Source organism: Macrobrachium rosenbergii, chromosome 5 (genome assembly GCF_040412425.1).
Source record: "Macrobrachium rosenbergii isolate ZJJX-2024 chromosome 5, ASM4041242v1, whole genome shotgun sequence".
NCBI classification, from domain to species: Eukaryota; Metazoa; Arthropoda; class Malacostraca; order Decapoda; family Palaemonidae; genus Macrobrachium; species Macrobrachium rosenbergii.
In genome coordinates this window covers 53,732,755-53,756,493 of record NC_089745.1, presented here as the reverse complement: position 1 = coordinate 53,756,493, position 23,739 = coordinate 53,732,755, and the positions used below count along the sequence as shown (strand labels likewise).

At 38.2% G+C, this 23,739-nt stretch overlaps 1 protein-coding gene and 1 long non-coding RNA gene across 6 annotated transcripts in view; one reads left to right on the top strand and one right to left on the bottom strand.

The window, feature by feature from the left end:
- Nucleotides 1–23,739, top strand: part of LOC136838800 (uncharacterized) — a 412,093-nt gene that overhangs the window by 99,998 nt on the left and 288,356 nt on the right. The gene's annotated exons all lie outside the window — the stretch shown is intronic.
- The window catches only part of Cht10 (Chitinase 10), a 113,382-nt gene that overhangs the window by 14,424 nt on the left and 75,219 nt on the right, over nucleotides 1–23,739 (bottom strand). For 2 of the 4 annotated variants that reach the window (XM_067104366.1, XM_067104367.1), the window contains exons 4-30: nucleotides 23,283–23,468; nucleotides 22,749–22,898; nucleotides 22,426–22,579; nucleotides 21,941–22,117; nucleotides 21,367–21,570; nucleotides 21,068–21,188; nucleotides 20,478–20,766; nucleotides 19,853–20,035; nucleotides 19,408–19,669; nucleotides 18,490–18,597; nucleotides 17,910–18,077; nucleotides 17,272–17,406; nucleotides 16,524–16,613; nucleotides 16,051–16,230; nucleotides 15,517–15,649; nucleotides 14,895–15,036; nucleotides 14,490–14,698; nucleotides 14,000–14,217; nucleotides 13,471–13,812; nucleotides 10,646–11,114; nucleotides 10,399–10,523; nucleotides 8,432–8,857; nucleotides 5,618–5,857; nucleotides 1,528–1,700; nucleotides 1,024–1,252; nucleotides 718–897; nucleotides 123–334 (exon numbers count right to left, since the gene is read on the bottom strand). In XM_067104366.1, coding sequence (XP_066960467.1) covers nucleotides 123–334; nucleotides 718–897; nucleotides 1,024–1,252; nucleotides 1,528–1,700; nucleotides 5,618–5,857; nucleotides 8,432–8,857; nucleotides 10,399–10,523; nucleotides 10,646–11,114; nucleotides 13,471–13,812; nucleotides 14,000–14,217; nucleotides 14,490–14,698; nucleotides 14,895–15,036; nucleotides 15,517–15,649; nucleotides 16,051–16,230; nucleotides 16,524–16,613; nucleotides 17,272–17,406; nucleotides 17,910–18,077; nucleotides 18,490–18,597; nucleotides 19,408–19,669; nucleotides 19,853–20,035; nucleotides 20,478–20,766; nucleotides 21,068–21,188; nucleotides 21,367–21,570; nucleotides 21,941–22,117; nucleotides 22,426–22,579; nucleotides 22,749–22,898; nucleotides 23,283–23,468 — 5,505 coding nt within the window. The remainder of the gene's footprint in view (nucleotides 1–122; nucleotides 335–717; nucleotides 898–1,023; nucleotides 1,253–1,527; nucleotides 1,701–5,617; nucleotides 5,858–8,431; nucleotides 8,858–10,398; nucleotides 10,524–10,645; nucleotides 11,115–13,470; nucleotides 13,813–13,999; nucleotides 14,218–14,489; nucleotides 14,699–14,894; nucleotides 15,037–15,516; nucleotides 15,650–16,050; nucleotides 16,231–16,523; nucleotides 16,614–17,271; nucleotides 17,407–17,909; nucleotides 18,078–18,489; nucleotides 18,598–19,407; nucleotides 19,670–19,852; nucleotides 20,036–20,477; nucleotides 20,767–21,067; nucleotides 21,189–21,366; nucleotides 21,571–21,940; nucleotides 22,118–22,425; nucleotides 22,580–22,748; nucleotides 22,899–23,282; nucleotides 23,469–23,739) is intronic. The other 2 variants (XM_067104369.1, XM_067104368.1) reach the window with 2 other exon arrangements.

The window sequence follows — 23,739 nt, the reverse complement described above, 5'->3', positions numbered from 1 at the left end:
GTTTTGACATAAGAATACTACATTTACCTAACATTTAATCTGGAATAAATAACTCATAATGTTTATTTTTATATGACTATAAATATTTTCTTCATCGAATAGAAGGTGCATTCGTTACTAACCTGCCAGCAAACAGGGTATTCCCAGTCGAGGTCGAGACCATCAAAGTTGTATTTCTGGATGAATTCGATCACATGGTTAATAAACTTGCGTCTTGCTGCAGGATTATTGACTAGTCTGCTGTATTTATCTCCCAAGGAATCGTTCCATCCACCTATAGCAATGGTGACCTTGATTCCTTTGGCCCTGAGTGCTGTCACCTGTTCATAGAATTCTTTTGGATAGAAAGGAAAATTTGAATTAATTTTATGACCAGTTATAATTGGCAAAATAAAGCTGTCATGGTTTGACAAATTAGAGAGGCTTTTTTTTTTTTTTTTTTTTTTTAGTCATAGTTGAAGCTGGTTTACCACATTTCTTTGAACTAACTGGAAAGTTTACAGTTTTTATTAAGAAACGTAATTTGTTTAGAAGTACGATGGTTTGCAGTATAACACTAATGAAACCTTGACTTTTAACCCTGCTCTCTCTCGCTCTTTAATCTCGGTCATTTTCCGTGTAGGTATCCACAATTAAGAGCTTTAATTTTTGTCTGTAAATTATAAGATTGCAAATTCTCGTTGGTGGCTTTTTAGTTTAAAATATACATGTACTTACTATTATCTATGTCAGCCCAGCTATCATGAGGCTTTATAATAAGATTGGAGTAGTCGAGCACAGCGAACCCATAAACTATGTGAGTACAGATGGTGGGGTCGATATCCTCTGGTTTGTACTTGCCAAGACCCGGACGGTACCAGGCCCAGTTGGTGAAGTAGCAAACAACCATGTAATCTCCTGTCGTGAGAAATATAGACAAACACTTGAAATAATTTTAATTCATAAACTAAAACGTGTGTTTTTCATTGTCTCCATGATATTCCACAAGATAAAATAAATTCTGAATCTTTTGACTTTCTGTACCTGACAGACTTCCAGAATCTGGGACTTTTTCCAAAATGTTTGATTGCGTTGGTGTTGTAGTTGGTTGTGACGGTGTTGGTTGTGGTGGTGGTGGTTGTGGTTGTGGTTGTACTGGTTGAACTACTACTGAGCCTTCCACAGGCGAGGTTTCTCCTCCTCCGGTTCCTTGATCTTGTGCTGGTACAGCTTTGCAATTCACATTGCTAGGCCAGTCACAGATTCTTTTGTTCTGTTGAGAGAGAAGACAGAAATGGACTGATTAGCCTTAATTACTTTTAATACCAAACTTAGTAAAAATCTTTCATCAAAGTCGGTTTCAGATTTTAGAACTATAACCTGTAAAGCATGAGAGATTTGCTGCTTTACTCAGGTGTTATTTGAAGACTGCTTGGACACTTATTAAACAGCTGTTATGATTAGCTTCAGTTTTTGAGATTTTATTAAGACCTGTGTAATTAAACTTTTCTGTGGATTTATTATTAAAGCAAGTTGAAAGTCAGTAACCTCATCCCACTGCAGTGGTGGCTGACAGTTGAATCTCTGCCATTCTCCATGGACACATAAGAAGTAAGCTGCACAGTCAGCTGGGTCACGCATGTAATTGCCCTCTTGACAGGTTAGTTTGATGTCAGACGTTGTAACTGCTAGATCAGGAGGTGATGTTGCAGGTCGGAGAGCTGTAGATGATAATTGCATCAGGTCAGGATTTCTGGAACTTTTGCATCCACTGAGCAAGGTGCCTTATAGCTGTCATTAGAACTAAATAGGCTTTTTGCGTTTACCTTTGAAGTTATCAAGGAAAGTATTTGATTGGCTCTGGATTTGCATTTAAGACCAGCTAACAACTCTTTTGTGCTAGCCTTCAAGTTAGATGTCAAGAAAAAGAACATTTTGAAAATAAATTTAGCATGATTTTAAGGCACCATGATTAGTGGGTTTTAACTAATAACTGTATAATATCTAAACTGTTGCTAAAATCTATCACGATATTGTATTTAAGATAAAATCTTAAGTTGGGTTACATTTGTTTAATAATTTGAAGTTATTAGCCGTATATTAAAAATCTAGATTATAGATAAAGTGGAGATCATGTGCATAAAATTTAAACACTGAAAGCATAGCAATAAAACAAAGCCGTAAGTAAGCAGAAAGTGTTAAAAGCAGCATTATTTGGAAAGCAGGATACATACATCTACATACAAAAAAAGGAGTAAGGTATTTATTTATTTTTTTTTTGGTAGGAAGAAATTTTTAACAGTTGTAGGATGATAGTAAGGTGTGGTAAACCATGAATACTATCTCTTCGAGTGTTCATAGGTGTTTCAATCCAAATGTTCTCAGAATCTATATTGATATTCTAGGTCTCCTCCCTAGTGGGTGGCAGTAATGTTGTGATAGAGTAGTACAATATGTACTTATTGAAATACAGATGGACATGTAGGTAGTTTAAGATTTGTCGAGAGATAGAAAGGGAAAGTATTCAGTAGTAAAGAGGGAGCTGTAGGTAAGACTGGTGGTGTGGAACCAATCAGTCAGGCTGGATGCAGGGCTACTCCTCTCCCTTGAGGCTTGTGCACCAGAGAGACGGGGTTCACCTCTTCAGCTTGATGTGGCGAAGCTGTTGGTCGGCTGCAACAAGAAGAATGCTATGAGAAAACACTTTTCAGGTGTGGTCAAAGAGCAGGAAATATAAAAACCTTTCTGGAAAAAAAAGAAGGTTGAGCTCTTGAGCCTTGCTATATGCAAAACTTCATTCTAGTTGTCATTGAGGATTGAAAGGATTTGGTAGATGGATCATTACTTACCTCTCCAGGGATCCTTTTGTTATACACGAAAGTAGACCAGCTCTTTCAGTTTGAGGTAGCTGCATGCTTATGATAAATGCATTAGAGCTGGAGAGGTAAGTATTACCACTTATTGACAAGTAGTTTTGAAGAATGGCAATAGCTGGTTACTCGATACTCACAGCCTATGTTCATTGACCTGCTCATTGACCATCACACCCGGAAAAACATCATAATGCAGAAAAAGAATATAATTCCAAAGATTTCGTTGGGCCTAGTGCATAGCATATATTCAGAAGCTCATAGTTTCTCAAGACATCATGCAGTATAGTTGTTCAAAACTCAGTAGCTCACTGGGATAAAAACAAGTCCTTAACACTGAACCACATAGTACTGATACTTGAAAACAATGAATATGAATTGCCAATAATTTGGACCTAGAATTTTGTTACTGCACAATTATTGATTGATTCTGATATTTTAGAACGTCATTTTTACTGGATTGCCGAGAATTTTAGGAATTCTGCTAAATTAGAATATCTTTCAATAAATGATTTAATCATCTATAAATCTACAAACCTACTAAACTAGAAACTGACATTTAAACATCTTTGATTCTGAGAGCATTGCAAACTAAGGAGGATCTGAATAATTTTAAGTCAATTTTTATCTCTACTGGAGTATAATAAAACTTCACTTATGAAACATTTTAACAGAGTATACCAATAAAATTCACCCAAGGCCTGAAGTTTTATCTCCTTAGATATCAATTATCAAAAAATTGCTTGCAGATCTTTTATAAATGTCCTTACGCTTCTGCAAGGGAATGCGGGATAGAGAAGGTATTCATGGTCTTGCTTAATGTTACGGGATGCATGCGGAGGGATATCCAAGGAAATGATAGAAATTTGAATTTTTTTTACAGACTTTTCTTTGGAAACTGATAAGTGTGTTAGGTAAGATCATGCAAGGAGTCTTTTGGAATAAGGGTCAAGTGAGAACTTTTAGATTCTTCACAGGTGTCAGCTGTTACATGAATAGTAACTTGAAGAAGCAACACATTTTATTTTTATCTCTGTTTATAGTGTTTCCTTGTACCAAGGAGACTTCGAGAATTGTCACTAAAGGCAGCTTGAGACCTTGTTACTAGAAATCAAGGGATCTGTCAGATAGGCTTATCTTCAGTTAGTGTTCAGCTTTACTAGTTGAAACCTTAGGAGGAACACATTCTCACAGTTATATCATGCTTTTAGCAGAATTAATGTGCCAACCATTAAAACAAAATTATCACATATTTACACATTGGATGAACAAAAATGAGATCCTCATTCACTAAAGGTATATGAATAAAGATGGCATTTGAATTCACTGCATGTGTAAAGTATCCACTTACCATTTATATAAATTAACAAATCCACCTACATTGTTATAACACAAAACTACTCACGACAGGCCAGGTCCCTTGAGAGTTATAAACATAAGACTTGAGAATGCATTTTTAAAGTTAACTTTGAGTAAATAACCAAAGAACTTTGAGTAAATAACTAGAGAAGGTTAAAGTTGAATTTAAGGTTTTAGTTTCTCCCAAGGGATCTGTATTCCTGTATTAAAATACAACATAAAATACAAGACAGCGACAGACTTTATTAACAAACACGTGGACAAGACAATACGAATGGCAGTTTCAGCATCTACTTTGGAAGCAAGTGACATCATTCTCGCCATATAAAACTTGAAAAAGCTCAAGACTTTGCCAAGCTCGGTGTGATCTACTTTGCAATTCGATATTCTCAGGGAGGTCGAAGCAGTCTAGCTATTGGGTCCTCATAGGGGGCGTTGGGAAGGAAAAGGATGCATAAGAGTCATTATTGAAGCCTTCAGAAGCCAACATAAAGAATAAGTTCATAGACTATTGTTAAGTCATGTTAGAAATCAGTGAATAAGAGTCATTAGTTCCCATTACAACAAAAACTTATATTTATTTTTCAGTTTTGCCCAAGTCTGGTGGAACCCCTTTTTTTCAATAGTATAGAGAGGCTTTCTTATTCTTTTGCCTTCACCAAAAAGGATATCTGTGGGTGTTAAAATTGTGTGGAAATTAAGAATGTGCTAATTTTGAATTTCATTGAGTCTCAGGGTATCTTTCTACTAGATTCCCGTCATGGTTGTTTTTAAAATCGTTATTGCTCCTCAAGTAAGAAGTGATAGATTTCTTTGGTTAAGGATAGGTTATCAATAATACCAGGTTAATGCACAGGGAAAGATTTCAAAATTATGTAAAATTTTTGACTGCTTAGCTTGTTAGAGTGTTACATTCTGAAATGTTTTCATAGAAATCTGTAGCACTTGGTAATTTTGTTTGTAAAATCGTGACTTTTAGCCCTTCAGCTAGTTTTGAGATAAATTGGAAAGGTAGGACTGATAAGAATTAGCCAAGCCAAAGAGGAAAGAATTCGAGTCATTACATTTACCTAGAGAACCTGTGTGCATATTGTGTCATCTTACATTTTAGTATGGAAGCCGCAACAAATGCCCCTACCCAGTTCCAAGCTCTCATATTTTGAAAAAAAAACTTTGAAGCATAGTCTATTGGTCAGTGGCAGGCAACAACAGAGTTAACAAAAAAGGTGAAAAGCAATTTATTGTTCAGCATTTGCAGACCATAAGTGCTTGGAGCATTATGGAGTGAATAGGAAAGAGGGTTTTGCTGTGGGAAATGGGAAACGAAAGGTTGCCAGAGGATGAGGAAGGGCACTATAGGGTGCGCTCTGTGTTCATTCGGAATGGGACAAAGGACTCGGTGTTGCTACCTTGGGAGGATGGCGTGAGAACTACATCACCACATTTGGGGACACGAGATGGAAGATCACAGTGGCGTTCCTTGGGGTTCCAAACCAGGCCCCCTGTGCATTGCTCCACCACAACAGAGCCTCTCTTACATATCACACCTGTGGTGCACTGGGGACCTTGGACTGTAGCACCCTCCCGCTGGCAGGGGGTGGTGGTTATTGGCGAGGATTGTTCTTCTGGAACTCGAATTGCTGCTGTACCTGAGGGATCATTAGATCTTACGCGGAAGGAATTGGTGAAAGTAAAAGGCCTTCCAGAGGGAAGCATTCAGAGAATCATTGATGATGCTTTTTACGTTATCGGTATTTTTTCGTTTAATCTTGAGGAATATTTTTGCCTTGGAATCTAATTCCTTTTTAACTGATTGTCGTTAGATGGCTGCTGTTGCTTGGTAGCCCAGAGTTGAGGATAGTGGGCACTGAAACCGCTGTTGTTTACCAAATTACTACTCTATTCATGCATTGTAAATGCAGGTCATGCACTCATCATCATCTGAACATATATTACAAAACTAGACATATACAAAACTAGACATACAAAACTAGATATAGCATGCGGATACCATGCAAACGTTTTGTACGGTGGACAGTTGTATGTGCTTCTATTGGTGGTGGGATCTGGCTAGTGAAGATGTTAGGCTGTTATTTTATGTACATTCTATACATATTTAGAAGTGTTACAGAGTAGGTAATGTAAAGGAGCGGCATATTTGTGTGAAAATTTCCCTGTCATTTTATTTTTGTGAAAGTGAAATTTTAACATTGAAAACTTAACGATTGTTTTTGGAGAATGGGTTGCCTTTGAAGGTTTCTGAATACGGAAATTCAAAACCTTTATAATATAATGCTCACCAGCAGTTTTCAGCGTTTGTTTGAAGAATGGTTATCGCTGGTTCATCTGACGATTTTTGCAAAGGATGGCTGGAATATTTAAGTGTATTTCTTTATCGACCATAGAAAAACTTTAAAGTCAAGTAAGCATATAGCAAAACGTCCAAGTCAGATTGAGAATTTTTTTTTCATTTAACCTGATACTTGAGGAAGGACCAGAGAACAAACTGTAATCCAAAGAATTGCTTCAATATTTCCGAATGATCCGAAGGTAAACCGTTCTATCCCGCCGACATTATCCATCGAAATTTCAAGGAAAGTCCCTGCATAAATTTATCCAGAGATTTTTCATTTTAACATGGCCGAACAAGTTTATGATCACGGTAAGGTAATAGTTTATTTTAAATGCATTTTGCTTCCGGAATGTTGCGAAATCATCAGTAAAATAGAAATTCAGAAAAAAATTGCCATGTAATTTTTATTATTATGTAGTATACTGTATTCCCCTATTTACGTTGATATTTTGTGTTACTCTTTCTGAACGGTTGCCGATTTGGGAAAAGGTGTTTCATGTATGGCAAACCTTTGGAAATACCGAATTTAATTTTTTTCAAGTTAGCCAGATATTCTGACATAGCGTGGGACTTGACCATTGGCTGTGAATATACTGTCATGCGCATGTGTATGCGTTTAAAAATATTGTACTGTATTTTCTGTATCAAATGCGGTTTTTTTTGGAACAATATTGTAATGCTAATGCTTTCATGCTGTGAATTTTTGCAAAAGAAATTAGAAATAGTTAACTGAATTACTGGAACATGATTTTGGTGGGGGTTGTTTGTTTGTTCTGTTCTTGCACATGCATTCTGTGTATAGGATCGATGGGTTTCGCTTATTTGTTTATGTCACGAATACCTAAATGCCGTAATAGTTTTATGCTGTGGAAGAATGTGCAACTGCCTACGCTTACGTCATGTAAACTCGTGTTCAGTTCACGTAGAAAAGCTACTGTTGTAGTTTAGCAGACAAGGGTTATGCAAAAGTATTCTTTCGTTGTACTTACGGAAGTGTTGTAGCTATTTAGTAGCAGTCATGCTATGTAACCCATGTGTGGAATTGATTGAAGCTGTTGACATTTGGCAGTTATGATCGTGAATTAAATTTCTGTATGCTAATGTTTACTGTGGCTTCGAGACATATACCTCAAATTAAGCGCTTCATGCTCCATCGTCATTTGCTTCGGCAGACGTAACACTTCATAATTATGTAAAATTATTATATAGGTGTTCTTTGTGCTGCACGATATTCTTCAGCAATGTGAACAGTGAAGGAAATGAGTTATAAACGATTTTGTTATTCCGGTATTTACATGTTATATGTGGGTCATCTCTAGTTGCTGCCATCTTGAATATATGCATGACAGGGTGCGTATAGTTGAAAACATGCATGTTTGTGCGGGTGTAACCTGTCCTTGCAAGTAACGACAAATTAAACGTAGTTTAAAGCATCCAGACTCGAGGCTTCTATTACGAGGTAAATATTTGTAATTTTCATCTTGAATAGCAACTCACACAGGAAAATTCAGTTTATCATCTTACGCACAAGTCTCTCTCTCTCTCTCTCTCTCTCTCTCTCTCTCTCTCTCTCTCTCTCTCTCTCTCTCTCTCTCTCTCCTAGACACTTAGAATTGCATTACTTGTGTTTTTATATACATAAATAGGCCTGTATTTATTGTATATGGCCATACAAATAATTTCTTATACCGGTATATATTATATATATATATAATTTATATATATATATATATATATATATATATATATATATATATATATATTATCTGTGTACAGGTTTTCAGCTGTGCATGTTTATGTATATATATATACACTGTACATACATACAATTTATATTTGTGTGTGTGCTGTGTATATCACTGATACTCACTTCCACACTTGGCGAGATGTGGCCAGTCGCAAATACTGAGTGCTTCATTCCAGTGAAGTCCTGGAGCACAAGACAGTTTCACCCAGGAGCCTCCTATGCATTGTCGGAAGCTATTACAATCCCCTGCCACTCCAGCGGTCTTGCCTTCTTGACAACTGCCGCCGCTGGAAGGAGGCGGCAAAGCTGGAGGTTTCGTGGGTTCAGGTGCTGATGTAGATTGGTAGGTTGTGGATCTGCTAGTGGACCTTGCAGTTGTTGGCTTAGTCTCCCACCAGTTCTTAGTTGGCTTAGGTGTCCACCAAGTGACTTTGGTTGTGGGCGCCGGTGTCCACCACCAGGTACTGGTACGGGTGGTGGTGATGGGTCGGAGGGTGGTTGTAGTTGTTACTCTGCTTGGTGGACTAGGCCTACTTGTGGTGATGCTACCTGTAAAGAAAAAAATTGCAAAAACATGGATAATGCTTCCGTTTCTCTCTAGCTTACCTACCATCAAGTGGCTTGCTTTTGACTCTTTAGCTGGTGTTTGGAAATATAAAATGGGTTATCCTTACATGATTTTTCAGTGTTTTGACTTCATAGAAGACATTTCCAGTCTTGATTAGATTATGGTGCGCTAGTTTTATCAATATGAGCTCCGTGCAGGATGTTTCCTAAGAATGTCACTAGGATTTGTGTCTTTTCTGTTAAGGTTAAGCCAACTTTGGTGTTAATCGAGTATGTTATCTTGGGCGATTAGTAGGGTGAAAATACATAAAGACTTCGAATGTGATCAGATGCAAGTTGGGACCAAAACTGATCGATTGTGTAGCTTATACGGAAAGAAAACGTTGTCATAGTAGTTGAAGGAAAGGCGTTGATGTTTCTTCTGAAGGCTTTTCATAAATAGGGTTTCACTCAGAATGTGCGTGAAATCCATGTGCCTTTGGTGGTTGCTTGTTGGATCTTGTGTGATGGATTGACATGGTTTCCCATATTGCATTATTTTATTTGTGGTCAGATGACCAGTTGTGTAGTTTGAGCCACCGAGGTTGTGGAAAAGAAGAGGATGCATAGATGAATGGTGCAGATTGATTTTCCAACGAACGGTCATGCTTGCTTATATAACCTATAAATTATGCACCTGTAATGGATCGGATATTTTCAGCTGAATCGGGATACGAAAAGGTGTATCATTTTTAATTGCTTCCTAATAAACGTTTTTATGTAAGCACATAAAGTTCAGAAAGTTGAAAATTTAAAGTTGCCATTTGAGGCATCAGGTATGAAAAGAATTCAGATTTTCATTTATGAAAAGTTCATCTCAAAACGAAAGTTCCTGTGAAATGAGTTTATTAATATTTCCATGAACTGTTGTTTCATAGTTATTGGTAAAAATACAGCAGACTTTTAATGAAAGTATACAACCCTTTGAGATCAGCAGACAAGAGTCATTATATACATTCTACTAAATCGAGTAGTAGAATCCATGTATAGTTTGCATTATAGTTTATGTCATTGCATTTGGGTCACTGAGTGCCATAAAAGGAAGAGCCATTAATACTGGGGAATTATTGCTGGTGAAATATTATCGCTTTAGGTACTTTTATACACGTCGCAAGTAATGCTGAAAGCTCTTTTAAATACAGTCACTCAAGGGAGAAAGCTTTTTATTATACTAAAAGTCACCAGTAAATTATGAAGCCTTATACTGATGGTCGCCTTTAAAGTAGGAGGCAGCTAGAAAGCTTTATGGAATCGCCATTAGGAAAGAAATTTTTTACTGAACATCACTTAACAAAAAAGAAAGCTTTTAGCTAGGAGAGAGCCTTAAAAGAAAAAAAAATATGTAAGTGAAGATCACCTGTAAAATTTATCTGAATTTGTTCCAGAGACAAACGGCTAACTCAAAAATAGTATTTAGACATAAATGAGAGAAGATAAGCATAATGTAAAGTTATTTGTACTGTAGCAGCCAGTTCTGAACTCACCACCTGTTGGTTGGGTCTGTGATGCTTGACACTTAGCACTTGCTGGCCAGTCGCATAACTTTAGCTGCTGATTCCAGTGGAGCCTTGGGGTACACTTAGACTCCTCTAGCTGGCCATTTCGACACCTTTGAAAGTACAGTGGGATAAGATTGTACACTTTGTCTCATATTTGGGACATTTTATGGTAATATGCATTTGTGTGTGTAAGAAGCCAAGGTCTACAGGTTTGTATATAACACCTTCTTACCTGTAGAATGATTCACAGTCTCCTGGTTTAGGATGGTATTCCCCTTCGTGGCACCTGTCGCCTGGCTGCTTTCCACCATCCACGGATGGTGGTGGTTGTGGCGGTCGTTGTGGTTGTTGTGGTTGCGGTGGTTGTGGTCGAGGAGGAATGGTAGGCCCTTGTGGGAATGATGGAACAAATGGACGTGTGGTGGTGGTGGTAGTGGTAGTGGTGGTGGTGGTGGTGGTGGTAGTTGTAGTGGTTGAAGTTGTGCTTGGAGGTAACCACCAGGGTGAAGTCGTCGTCGCAGGTGTGGTCGTAGTTGTTGCAGGAATTTTGGAGGTGGTTCGGATTGGTCTTGAGGTGGTTTGGGGTCGGGAGGTGGAAGGTCTCCAGCTGGTCATCCAGGGTTGGACAGTTGTCTCTTTTGTCCCACTCGAAGAAGTGTTGAATGTGTCCCAAATGATTGTAGAGGGTCGCCCTCCAATGGCTGCATTTGCATCGTTTTTGGGTGTTATGGAAACGAGGCGGGGAGAGAGAAGAGATAAAAGAGATTAATGATTGAAACTCTATTGCAGTATAGTTTTTAAATCTTCTTTACAGTAATTTGAAATGCTATAGAAGGAGATGAACTACGTCTGTAAGTTCTGTTTTGCACTATAGGTGAATTCCAAATAATATTTAACATTCAGAAAGTTGACCAAATTTCCTTCTGAAGCTGATAACACTTAATATAACTCTTCTTTCATTTGTTTTTTGACAAAGGGGTGCACCATAAGTTAATAAAATGAAACGCCCGTGATAAGCATACAAACTATAAGGCAGCAACAAGTAGCAACATTAGCAAAACAACACACTGTATTAGACGTAGGTAAGGTAATACAGACACAATAAACGAGACTGTATTAGACGTAGGTAAGGTAATACAGACACAATAAACGAGACACAAATACACATAAAACAAAAAGCATGCAGGTGGACATAAAGAAGCTGGTACATTAGGAGTTGCGCAAATATTTTCTATTCAGGGTCTTGCATATAATTGTTTACGCTCATGTATTCAGAAACATGTATTCATACACGTTTATAAATTTTTTTTTGACCGTTGATCCTTGAATCAACAGGATGAAGAATATACGAAATTTTAGCTTGTAAAATGGTAATACTTTGCTTGAGTAGCTAACGTTGAAATTATCCAGTATTAACAAAAGGGTCAGTGAGCAAGTGACTTTTTGTGTAGTCATCATAACCTTTAAATGTATCTCTAATTTTATGTTTAGTGTAGGGATACATTTAAATGATTGCCATCAGTTCATACCTTACCTTCTTGTCTTTTTTCCATTACCTTTCGGGTTATTTATATATCGATGGTCGACAAAGAGACGGAGAAAAGATGCCATACCCGCTGGACGTTTTACCAGGTGATTCCTGACAGGAGCTCATCATCAAGGTGGTATTTTAGGAAACAGTTGGCAACCATACATATAGGGGCTTGAAATGAAGGCACCAGTATGTAGAAAACATTAAGGCTGCTGCCGCACAAACAAGAACCATTTGCAGCGTGTAGACTACCTCACTTTTTGTTGCATAATTTTTGAGTGTTTTTCTGACACAGGAATGTTTCCTTTTACCATTTTAGAAATATAAATTCTGTCAGATTTGAATATACGCTTCTGTTCTGGAAAGATCAGCTTTCACTGTACAGTAGTTGGCGTTTATCGGTGATTATCAGAACTCGCATTTACATGCGCTTGAAACAGTATTACGTATACTGTAAGAAATGAAAAATAAATGATAAGCATATATTCACAATCTAACTTCATTATATTTTCTGAGACTTAAATCTATAGGAAACTCAGTGTAAATAACAATAAAGTTCCCTTGTGGCATTTCCACACCAAATCAGCACCGCCAACCATTTGATAAGCGTTAGTTTTCAGGACGGACGTTACAGGTGACCACATAATTTCTCACTTACTGTCTGTTGGGTTATTCCATCATCAGTCAGCGACCATTGGAAGAGAAGAGCCGGAATTGATAAAAAATTCATGATTTAAATCAGGATTTTTTGAAAGTGGGGCTTATGTTTGTAGATCTTATGCTTTCCCTCAACCTCACACACAGGCTAAGGTTAGTTAAAACGCAACTAATTCCATATTTTATAAGTTTTAAAGAACATTTATAATTCTAGATCAGATTCTTTTTGTATTTTATAGTCAGATTTTCTTGCATATATTAAATAAAAGACAAATTTAATTATCTTGAGAAGTGATTTGGATTGCCAAGTCATAGTATATGGTATCGTTTTACAATCCACAATTTTTTGTTTGAAAATTTTAAAGATGATGACATATAAAAGCTTTGATATCATAAAAGGTATGCTGCCGTGTTGCATTTTGTCCACAGTTTTTTATGCAAGTGACGTAGCTTTGTGTACCATTGTCTCTGTTTCTGCTGTCTTTATTGTGGAAATGTCAATATCCGTTAAAGTAGATGATTTGTTTGTGAGTGGGAACACTCGGGTTCGTACCTGTATTTTGTATACACATTTTCATTATTCGCGTAAGTTATGGTCTTTGAATGATTTAATTTTGTTGTTTAAAAAGTACACGGTACGACGCCTTTCACGTCCAGAGAATCCATCCATCGAGAACTTGTGTGATGAAAAATGTTTTATTTATTTACTGGGTCTCACCTGTTTAAGAGTTGTTTTTTCGGGTTCATTGCAAATATGTTTTTTTTTTAATCTTTCCGTTTGATGCTAGATCTGTGGTGTGGTCATGTGTAATGCGATGATACAAATAGATCACATGAATAATGTGACAGGGTATTATTTCTGACCTTACCTGAAGCGTAGGTCGTTGTTCTGATTGGGGTAGGGGGCGTGACTTCAGCGGGCGGCCGGGCGCAGTTTCCTCCTCCAGGTCTGGGTGGCGGATGCGACACGGACCTGAGCTCCCGATTGATCGCCCTCAGGAGAGGGTAGGGTTCCGTGCAGCATTCGTTCAGGCGGTCGTCAAAGCTAAGATCCCATACCATGGCACCACCGTACCCATTGTCCTTGATGTAACTGGCTTTTCGAGTTACAGAGGCCGGGTCCTCGTAGCTGATCCACAGGTTGCCCTCGTGAGCGAATGGACCAATGGCCCCTGAGGGGTCCACGGCTTTGCTCCAGCCAGGTGATCTTACTGTGAAAGATGAGTCGTCATAATCTCTCTCTCTTTTGCAATGATTATTTAACAGCAAAGCTTATGCAAAATTTGTGGAAAAATTTGTGTTAGAACCATATAAAGCAGTGCAACGGCAACTGTTTTCATTTCGGGAGATGCCCCAGTTCTACAGAGATATGCCATAACTTCCTCTGACCGAACTCACCTAGTTTGCAGATTTCGAAGTAGGCCATCATTCCCCTCTGCATCGTTACGGGCCCGGCTTCACCTGGCCCGGTGATTGGGGCATTAAGGCTGTTTTGAGCAGGGTTGGCCAAGGTGAAAGTCTGACCATAAAACGGAATGCCCATAATTAGTTTGCTTTTGTCAGCACCCTTCGATACCCAGTGCTTCAGGGCATATTCCGTGTTCTGGCTCTCGTATCTGTAAGGTGTTGAAAGGTCACGTAAGGTCAGCTGTAAGAATTTGATGCTAGAAAAGCGAAGGATGAGAGGCCTTAACTTCCAGATTTCAAAATAACTTCAACACGCTACTCCATATATATTGTATAAGGTATAAACTGACTGATAAATGCAAATAAGTGTTACATTCATTGCCATTGAAACTCAGTAATGGAGCATATTGCAATTGAAACTCAACACTGGAGCTTATTAGTACGAGAAGGAATTTCGAAATGTTGTAAAGCCGCTACTCACCTGTCATCCCGTCGGAAGAAGAGGGGCGAAATGTGCCCTGTTTTCCCTTCCCATGCCCCGTGGAAGTCATAGGTCAAGACGTTGATGAAGTCCAGGTATCGAGAGAGGGTGGGCACATCGTAAGACTTATCGATGATGTTTCTTGCAGGCGACACCGCAGCAGATAAGAGCAAAGGCGGTGACTGCACGTTGAAGACTGTTTTAAGCTCCTGTTGTAGGAAGAAATTGGGAGAAATTATGGAATGACGAATATTCCTGCTGCCCCAAGATAAACTATGCAAATACATATAGGCTTTATCTGTATAATGTGTTTACTTATTCAATTATCAATATAAAATATTTACTGTGATCTACCTTAGTTCATATTTTTTATCTTTTGTAGATCAAAAGACCTGTTATGTTTACCTTGACGAGCGAGGCGAAATTAGCCACGTCCGATGGTGGTCCTCTCGAGCAAGCCGATTGCCAGCACCTGGGGTACATCCATCCTAAGTCCAGTCCATCAAAGCCGTAGGCTTTTAGAACATCGGTCGTGTGCTGAACGAACCTTCAAGGAAAACGGAAAGCCCGATTAGATTTTTTTTTTTTTGGGCATTTTTCCAAGTGCTCGAACGTATAGCGGGTGTACTTTTAAATCGTTCACCTTTTGTTTACACGGAGGGTTAGGGTTCAAGCTGTTTGCCTTTGATAGTTTTTTTTTTTTTCAAATCATGTCTCATTATTAAGTTTTTTTTTTTTTATATACAGTAGATATCTTTTATTGCCCTTCAGACTTCCGACTTGCTGCATAGGGAAATAGACACAGAGCATACGTTACTATATATATACATGTATAATTGGGTTTAAACATAATAATTTTTGCAGACATGCATGTTTGTAGACATACAAGCGTACAGCCAAATGCCCCATTATATATATATATATATATATATATATATATATATATATATATATATATATATATATATATATATATATATATATATATATATATATTGTACGTGTGCATACAAACTTAATGACTTACTGTGTTCTGTTTGCAGGACTGCTCACAAGGCGAGAGTATTTATCGCCAACAGAGTCGACCCAGCCACCGAGAGCAAGCATCACCTTCAGTGATGGTGCCCGACTTTTTAGCGATATAATGCGTTGGTAGAAACCTAAGGAACACAGAATTGAACTGGTTAGAGGTCTCATTGCTTCTAGATTTCGGAGGTTTGAGAGTTGAAGGAATCGAATACCTAAATTAATCTGCGAAGATTTGGTTGTTGTCGAAGAATTATATGAAAGCTGTTCGACCTCACAGATAGTATTTGATAATTCACGTGAATTATGAAATTCTGAAATCTGATTTGATGGACTGGAGCCGAAGCTCCTCTTTATATTTTTAACAGTATGCATCCCCATATCTGGCCTCAGAATATGATGAATTGGAAATAAAGAGATATTTAGCAATGGCCTGAGTGAGGGACCCCATATTTTTAATGTGACGAATCAGACATCCACAGTAAATATAGTACCTGTATGAAGTTTAATAAATAAACAGAACCACAACACTCACTGTAATCGAAATCCAAGTAAGGATCTAAGGCCTTCATGATCAATTCGTACCCGTCCAGTTTAGAGTAAGCGTAGAGGATATGAGTACACAGTGAAGGATCCACGGATTCTGGGGCATACTTATGAGGGTCAGGTCGGTAGTATGCCCAGCTGGTGAAATAGCATATCACTTTGTTTTCGCCTGAAATCCAATTCGTAAGTTGTTAGTCATTCAGCTTGATTAGAGTTGTTTACATAAGATTTTTTCTTATTTGCTTATTATTTTACTCAAACTGTTTCCATGATGTTTGAATTCACTATATGCGGTGAAATTGTTTCTTGACGGTTGCTACTATATAAATAGATGTGGTGAGAATGGTAAAATTAGCAAAATCTATTCACATAAGTTCCTTAAATGATTTAATTCAGTTACCAATTTTTAAAAACTTCCTCGAATTACGAAAACTTTTTTGGGCTAACCATTGCATTGCTTACCTGCTGTTTTGAGAGTCGGTGTGTAAGTGCCCTCAATCTTGAAAGAATTACCGGGCAGGCAGAATTTCTGTCCATCTTCCGTACAAACACCTGCAGCGAATAGGAGTAAAAATTATAATTTTATTGATAGTGGTATCATTTCTGATGATAATGTGCTTAAACCAAACCTCAAGTTATTAGTAATGTAAGTATAAATGTGGCAATTAAATTATGAAAGTTTAGTCTTCTGAATTGTGTTGCGTTCAGAATTAAGGTTGAAGACCTTTAGCTTTTATGTATGGATGTAGCACTTATCTGCTTATATTATTTGGAGAGTATTTACGAACCGTCAATCTCACATTTATTCATTTCGTATACGGTGTTACAAGTCGACAGAGGATGTTTTCAAAGACATTTTGCCGAATTATCGCTGTTCCAGCGTGTGTCTCTTTGTTATTAGGTTGCTGTTATGAACTCTAGTTCATGTAACAATGGAATTTTGTCCAGAGCTTGATATTACTTGGTAAGACCTTTGTGGATTGTCATGTGCGTTATCATGTTGCTGTATCTTGTTTTACAGGATTTGACCATTTTGAAAACATCCATTCCTAGAACTTTATTTTCAGTTTGTATCTCCATTTGTATTCTGTTTCTGTGTCTTTGGTTGAGGATTGTATTTATTGTTATTTTCTCCTGTACTGTATTTTCCTTGCATCTGTATCAGTGACTTCGCAAGAACTGATGTCGTTGACGTCACATATCCATTTACCTTTGGTGGTGTCGAAGAAGAATCCATAGGGACAGGAGTACCTCGTCGCCTGGCCGTTGTTGCACAGTGCAAACATGCGACAGTCGTTGGCGTCGTTATAGAGGCCGTCCTCGCGGCATGCAACAGGGTTTTCGTCTGCCGGTCAGGTCCGAGTTATTAGAGAAGAAAGTAAGTGACATGCATGATAAACAGATATCGAGGGTTCTATAAAACTTGTGTTAATGGTACTCAAGACTGTTATGCATTCTTCAGAGTTTGGGAATAACAGCGTGCATCATAATTCAAAGTAAAGTGCATTCCGGAGATTAGATACTGATTCATGTGAAGGAAACACATTCTGTTTATTGAATTATTTGAGGTGTTAGGAAAAAAGAGACATCCCTCTTGTGAGTATAGGAGTTCAAAATACATTACTACTTTTTCAAAATTTCAGTGTAGATTTACTTGGGTAAAAGTTGTCATCCAAAGAGATGTTAGTTAAAGTGTGAGTGACTGAAGGCCTGTAGATGATTTACAACGTTTTGAATTTTCCAGGGGAGTGTTGATATATGACCTTCATATGGCAGTCATCTGTAAAATGACAAACAGCTCAGGAAATGCAGTATATTCAGAGGAGGTTTTATAGTTTGTCGACTTACTTAATGCAGCGTAGCCTTTTCCGCACTTGACATGCCTGGGCCAGTTGCAGAGGCGCCTGGCGGTGTCAAAGACTAGACCATTTGGACAGACGAACTGATAGGCAATAAGAGAGGCGTCGCAGAGGTAGTAAACGGCACAATCCTCTGCAGAGCGATGGAATCCTTGTCCTTTGTTTAGGATAAAGATGAAAACGGATGTTTTAACTTAGTTGTTTTTGGATTTATATTTTATAATTGGCTTTATCGTATTGTGAAGTATGTTTTAAATCTCCTTATGATTGAAATATTAGAACTTTATATGAATCAGTGAATCATTATGTTAGAAATTCATTCATTTGATCGCCTGACATCGATTAAAAATGATCAGTAGCTGCTGAAATGCCCGTGAATGTAATTCCTTAGAGTATGCTCTGAACTGGCCCGTAATTTGTAAAACTAAAAGGGGAAGTTGAGTTTGAAGTAAGGAAACATAAAATACTAAGTAGGCTACTTGACGTTTGTTTGTTGTAATTGGGGGCATAAGTCAGAGAAATTGCAGGTACCAAGGACCAAAAAATTATTAATTATCTTTTTTACTCACCTGTGCATGTGAATTTAGGTGCTGCTGTGGCTTGTGTAGGATCGAGCGTAGTTGGCAAAAGAGTTGTTCCTCCGGGAACCGCTGTTGTTGGGGAGCCTTCTTCTGTTGCTGAGAGGTTAATGTCTCTTGTTAGGGTGCAGGAGGAATGCTCTGCACAGCCTAACTTCCACGGAAACTACTCCCAGCCGTGAGGATTTTTTCAAGTTTTGAGAAGAAACTACTAGTGCTGAGAGGAGACCGTGTTGGAATGTGTTTCTAATCGAGTGTTTTATTTTATTTTTGTTTTGTGGCTGAATGTTTTAGTTTCCAGTATAAGGTTTTGAAATGTGCTTGTTTCTTGAGGGAACTGCTGGATGAGATTGTTTATTCCTCTGAACACTTAATTGTAAAAGAAACACTTGTAAAACAAAATACTTTTCCTCTTCCAACATATTGATAACATCATGAAGTAATTTTTCTTTGCAATAAATTTTGTAGGTTGTATAGAGAGGTAAGGACATGCAGGAAAGGGTCACATATTTACAAGGACGAAAGGCGTTGGAAAAACTCAGTAACATGCAGAGGACACACTAGGATTTTGTACTCAGGAGTGAAACGAAAGCAGAACTGCCTTCTGTTGGGTAATATTTTCGAGTAACTTCAGTCGGAAGTTTAAGGGTCGCCAGAGAAGTGATGTAACATGATGAAAACAAAGTGCCGATAGTAACTACAAAACAGGATAAGATGTAAATGAAATGGTGATTAGAGGAGAAAAAACCATGGAAACGACCGCAAGACTAATCTTGCGATATGAAGCTTAGCTTAGATGCGGAAGAGCACATAAAAAACCTGAAAAGCACTTCAACACAAAACGGCGTTTTGCATTGAATCACTTTGTAATTTAGTAAAAAAAAAAACAATCTTTAAATAAACTCATACTTGACTCTTGCGTTGGCTCTGGTTTTGGCTCAGGTGCTGGTTCCGGCTTTGGTTCAGGCGCTGGCTCAGGTGCTGGCTCTGGTGCTGGCTCCGGTGCGGGTTGAGGCATTGGACCTGGTGCAATTGGCGTGGCCTTTACCCCCAAACCTCTACGCATGGTAGTCAGAAGGGGCCACTTCTCTCCACAGACTCCTATGTAATCATCAAGGTCAATGGCCCAAATCATTGCACCGCCAAGGCCTTCATTCTTGACCAATTCCATCTGATTTGGGGTATTGTGTGTTTGAGTAATATGCTTGTACAAAGCAATGCAAAATTCATTTTAAAAAAATGCTGAAGGTTGATGATTTTTTTTATGCAACCATTTGTAAATGCAATTAATTTATGAACTTCCAACATAACACCAGGAGTAAGCACAAAGATTTGAATCAGTTTGTGTAATTACCTTCTTTGCGACGTAAGCCGTATCGTCATAGCCAACCCATTGGTCACCCTTTATCATATAGGGACCCCCAGCAGCATCCTGCGTGAATGTCCATCCTCCATTCCTTTCTTCCATGCAGACTTCATAGTAAGCTAAGAAGCCACGCTCTTGAGTATACTGACCCTCATTGCCTCCTGACTTGACCTGTATATGGGAAAGGAAAATTTTAGGAGAAACTTATACGTTGGCAAAATTTGAAAGCATAAATCATTATTGCTGTTTTGCTCCATCTTGGATTTGTAATAACATGCTAGATGTATGCTTCTAGCTGAAATAGGATTAATAAATGGTAGGTGTCGGTTCCTAGTTGAAATAGGGTTACTAACATGCTAGATGTGGGTTCCTAGTTGAAATAGGGTGTCAGGTATTTAGTTAAGAAATTGCCGTTGTAATTTTAGTATTCAGAGACTTTTTGGTCTCAAGAGTATAGCTCTAGTATACAAAGACATTTTTATCTCAAAAGACTATAGTCTACATATAGTTGTATTCCCTAAGATTTTATATTCAGATTATTTGAATTTGAGAAGCATGAAATTTATATTTCTTAAGTTTCATAGTACGGTTATTTGAATTTGATGTTTCTCACCCTAGCCCCAGGGCCGTTGTCGCTGGGATTAGACAGCGTGAAAGATCGTCCATAGAAGGGAACGCCCAGCAACAACTTCTCCTTTGGAGCACCCTTTTCTGCCCAGTAGTTGATACCATCTTTCGTGTTCAGAGTCTTGAATGCCCAGGCATCAGTTGGTCTTGACACAATGGGTGAGTGGTGGTCAGCTTTGCCGTCCCAGGGCCCTCGCAAATCGTAGGTCATGATGTTGATGAAGTCAAGGTGTTTGGCCAGACGAGGAACATCATAGCCTTCATTGACTCGGAACCTTGAAAATAGGAAATTTAGGTATTGTGGCATGATGAAATAGTATTCATTTCTGTGATGTGTAGTGAAGCATGCATAAACTTGTAATTTTCAGTTTTTTCATTAGAGTAAACGTAGTAAGACAACATATAGCTTCTAGGTCAGCAGATGCTGATAGTTCATGGTGCATGCATGTCTTATTTATGTAATTCATAAAATGAATACACGCGTTATAGTATCCCATGACAGGTTAGGTAACAATGGCAGGTAATGTGCGGACTAGCTCTCTAAGATACTGATATAGCCAGACAAAAGTAACTTACCGGGCAGGTGACACAGCTGCTGACAAGATCCATCCATGAGGCCTGAATGCCACTGCGAGCTCTTCGACCAAATCGGCAAAGTTCTTTTTGTCTCCCCATCTGCCACCTCGGTCACTAGCTCCTGGAAGGTATCGGTGGAATAACAATGTCTTTTAATATTTCCTCTGTAGTGGGTGATTGAAAGGGAATCTGTGACTGCTTAAAAAGTATAGATGAATGATAAACAGTGAAATTGCTTGCCCACATTTATATTTGTATTTGAAAAGTTCAGGTCATAGAACTGACGTAGCTTTACTCACCTGGATATTCCCAGTCAAGATCTAGGCCATCAAAGTGGTGTTCCTGTAGGAAACTGACGACAGATTGAACAAACTTGTCTCTCCTTTCCTTTGTGGAAGCCATTGCTGAATATTTCTTGCCACCTTCGTTCCATCCACCAATGGCGATCATGACCTTCAGAGCTGGGTTCTGTTGTTTCAGTCCAACAGCGGCTCTGTAGGCTCCTTTAGTGAAAGCAACAAATACAGGTGAAAAGTTACAGACGAATTACTTTGTTTAGTTATTTATATAGAGCACGTTAGTTACCGAGATACTGTAAAAGTTGTAATCAGGTTTAAAAAATTCAACCAAACTGTGTGTTGTGTGGCGAAGAAATCACTAACCCCAGCCTGATCATAAATTGCAACCCAGAAAAAGGTTAGTGATTTCTAACACAAAAAGTTGACTTAAAGTAATTCTTGACTTCCAAATATTACACTTAGATGGTATTAGTTTTTGTACCATGCCAATTGGCAGGCTTGTAACGCCCGACCTGCATTATGCATACAGTGCATAGGGCACTTAAGCGATAAACAGAAACCATGCCCTCATTACCTTTAACGATATCAAGTTCTTCATCTAGAGCCTGGATGGTGTGTTCATTTTCCTTCAGGCCAGCGAAGGAGTAGATGAGATGGGTGCAGGAGAAAGGATCTATGTCCATTACTGAAAAGTCGAATGGCTCTGGACGGTATACGGACCACCCTCCATAGTAGCACACTAATTTATAATCTGATGGGAAGAGAAACAGCATTATGCTCGTTAGGTTGTAGATCAGTAGCTTATTAATTTTTCCGTTTTTTGTTTTCAGAGGATGATTTAGTCCCTTGAATATATTATGAAGTTTTCTTAGGTATCTGTGGATGTACACTTTAATATAAAATACACATAGTGAATGGCTTATATATATATATATATATATATATATATATATATATATATATATATATATATATATATATATATATATATATATATATATATATATATATTATCTTTTCTTTGCATTTCAATTGACTTAATGCATTAGTATTATTTACCTCCATTTTGGCTCCTGATATTTGCTTGGTAGCTGACAAGATCCCCTCCTGCCATAGACCCCCTTGAGTCGAAATTGCCAAAATTATCATCACCGGCATTTATGTTTGCTCCTAATGTACTTTCAGATAAGTGGCCGAATGGTCTTGAATTAAGCTGAAAAAGAAATGGTTTTGATACATTTGCGGACTGTTGACGTATACATGTTTATATCTGAAATGTTATTGAGTGATCCTCTCTGAAGGAAAGGGCTTGTATGAATCTTTGTCTCAAATATTACAGTGTAGTCCAGTGTGAAGGAAAGAGCTTGCTATTTGTTATTTACCTGAGAGGGCATGGGGTAAGATTCCTCCGGGTCCTCTGGTTCGTTCCTTATTGGGGGTGATTCGACAGAGGCCCTGTAGCCGGCTCTTCCATACTTGTCGTTGTCATCGAAGTCTTCATAGCCAGCATTCATAACAACTGCGTTAAGGTCCTGGGCAAAAGTCAGTTAAAATGTTAAGATTGCTGAAATTGCTTTTTGTATGAAAATTCTCGCTGAGCTGAATTGTTGGAGATTTTTGTTATAAGTTTGATTATTTAGTCCTAAAACAGGGAATGGGGATTTTGCTTGTATTTATTAGGCCTGGGAGAGAAAAAGGTTTCCAAGTATTCCTTTTTATTTCTTATTAGCCATAAGAAATGATTTAGGCGTTGAGTAATCTTTCCGTTACAAAGGATGTTCTCTTTTGAGGCTTTAGTGAATGCTGAGATACTCATATGATGGTCATTTTGAGAAAAACATGGATAGTCTTAATGAAGATTCTATATTTCATGTTCCTTGACCGCAATGACCTATGGTTTATATTTGAGTTCCTACCTCATCCTCGTAACCCCATGAATAAACTGAAGGGAATGACGGAGGTGCCTCAACTTCCGCCCTGGAAAAAGGTACATCGTCTTGGATGGTATTTTCGGCGATGTAAGGCTGGGCCACGGCAGGTACTGATTCAACAGCCCCTCTGTCGAAGCCTTGGTCTTCCTCGTCGTCATTGAAAATTTCGCTCTGCGAAGGAAAAAAGGTCAGACTCTCTCTCTCTCTCTCTCTCTCTCTCTCTCTCTGTGGTTGTGTATACTACACACACACACACACACACCCACATATATATGTGTGTTTGTGTTTGTGTTTGTGTGTGTGTGTTTGTTTGTGTGTGTGGTTCAATTATTTCCTCTTCTCTTGTACTCATGAATTTTTGAAATCCTCCCCGTATTGCTTTCCCCGATTTTGTACGTATGGTATTTACATCCATTGACAAAATATTTGTAAAAATCTCTCT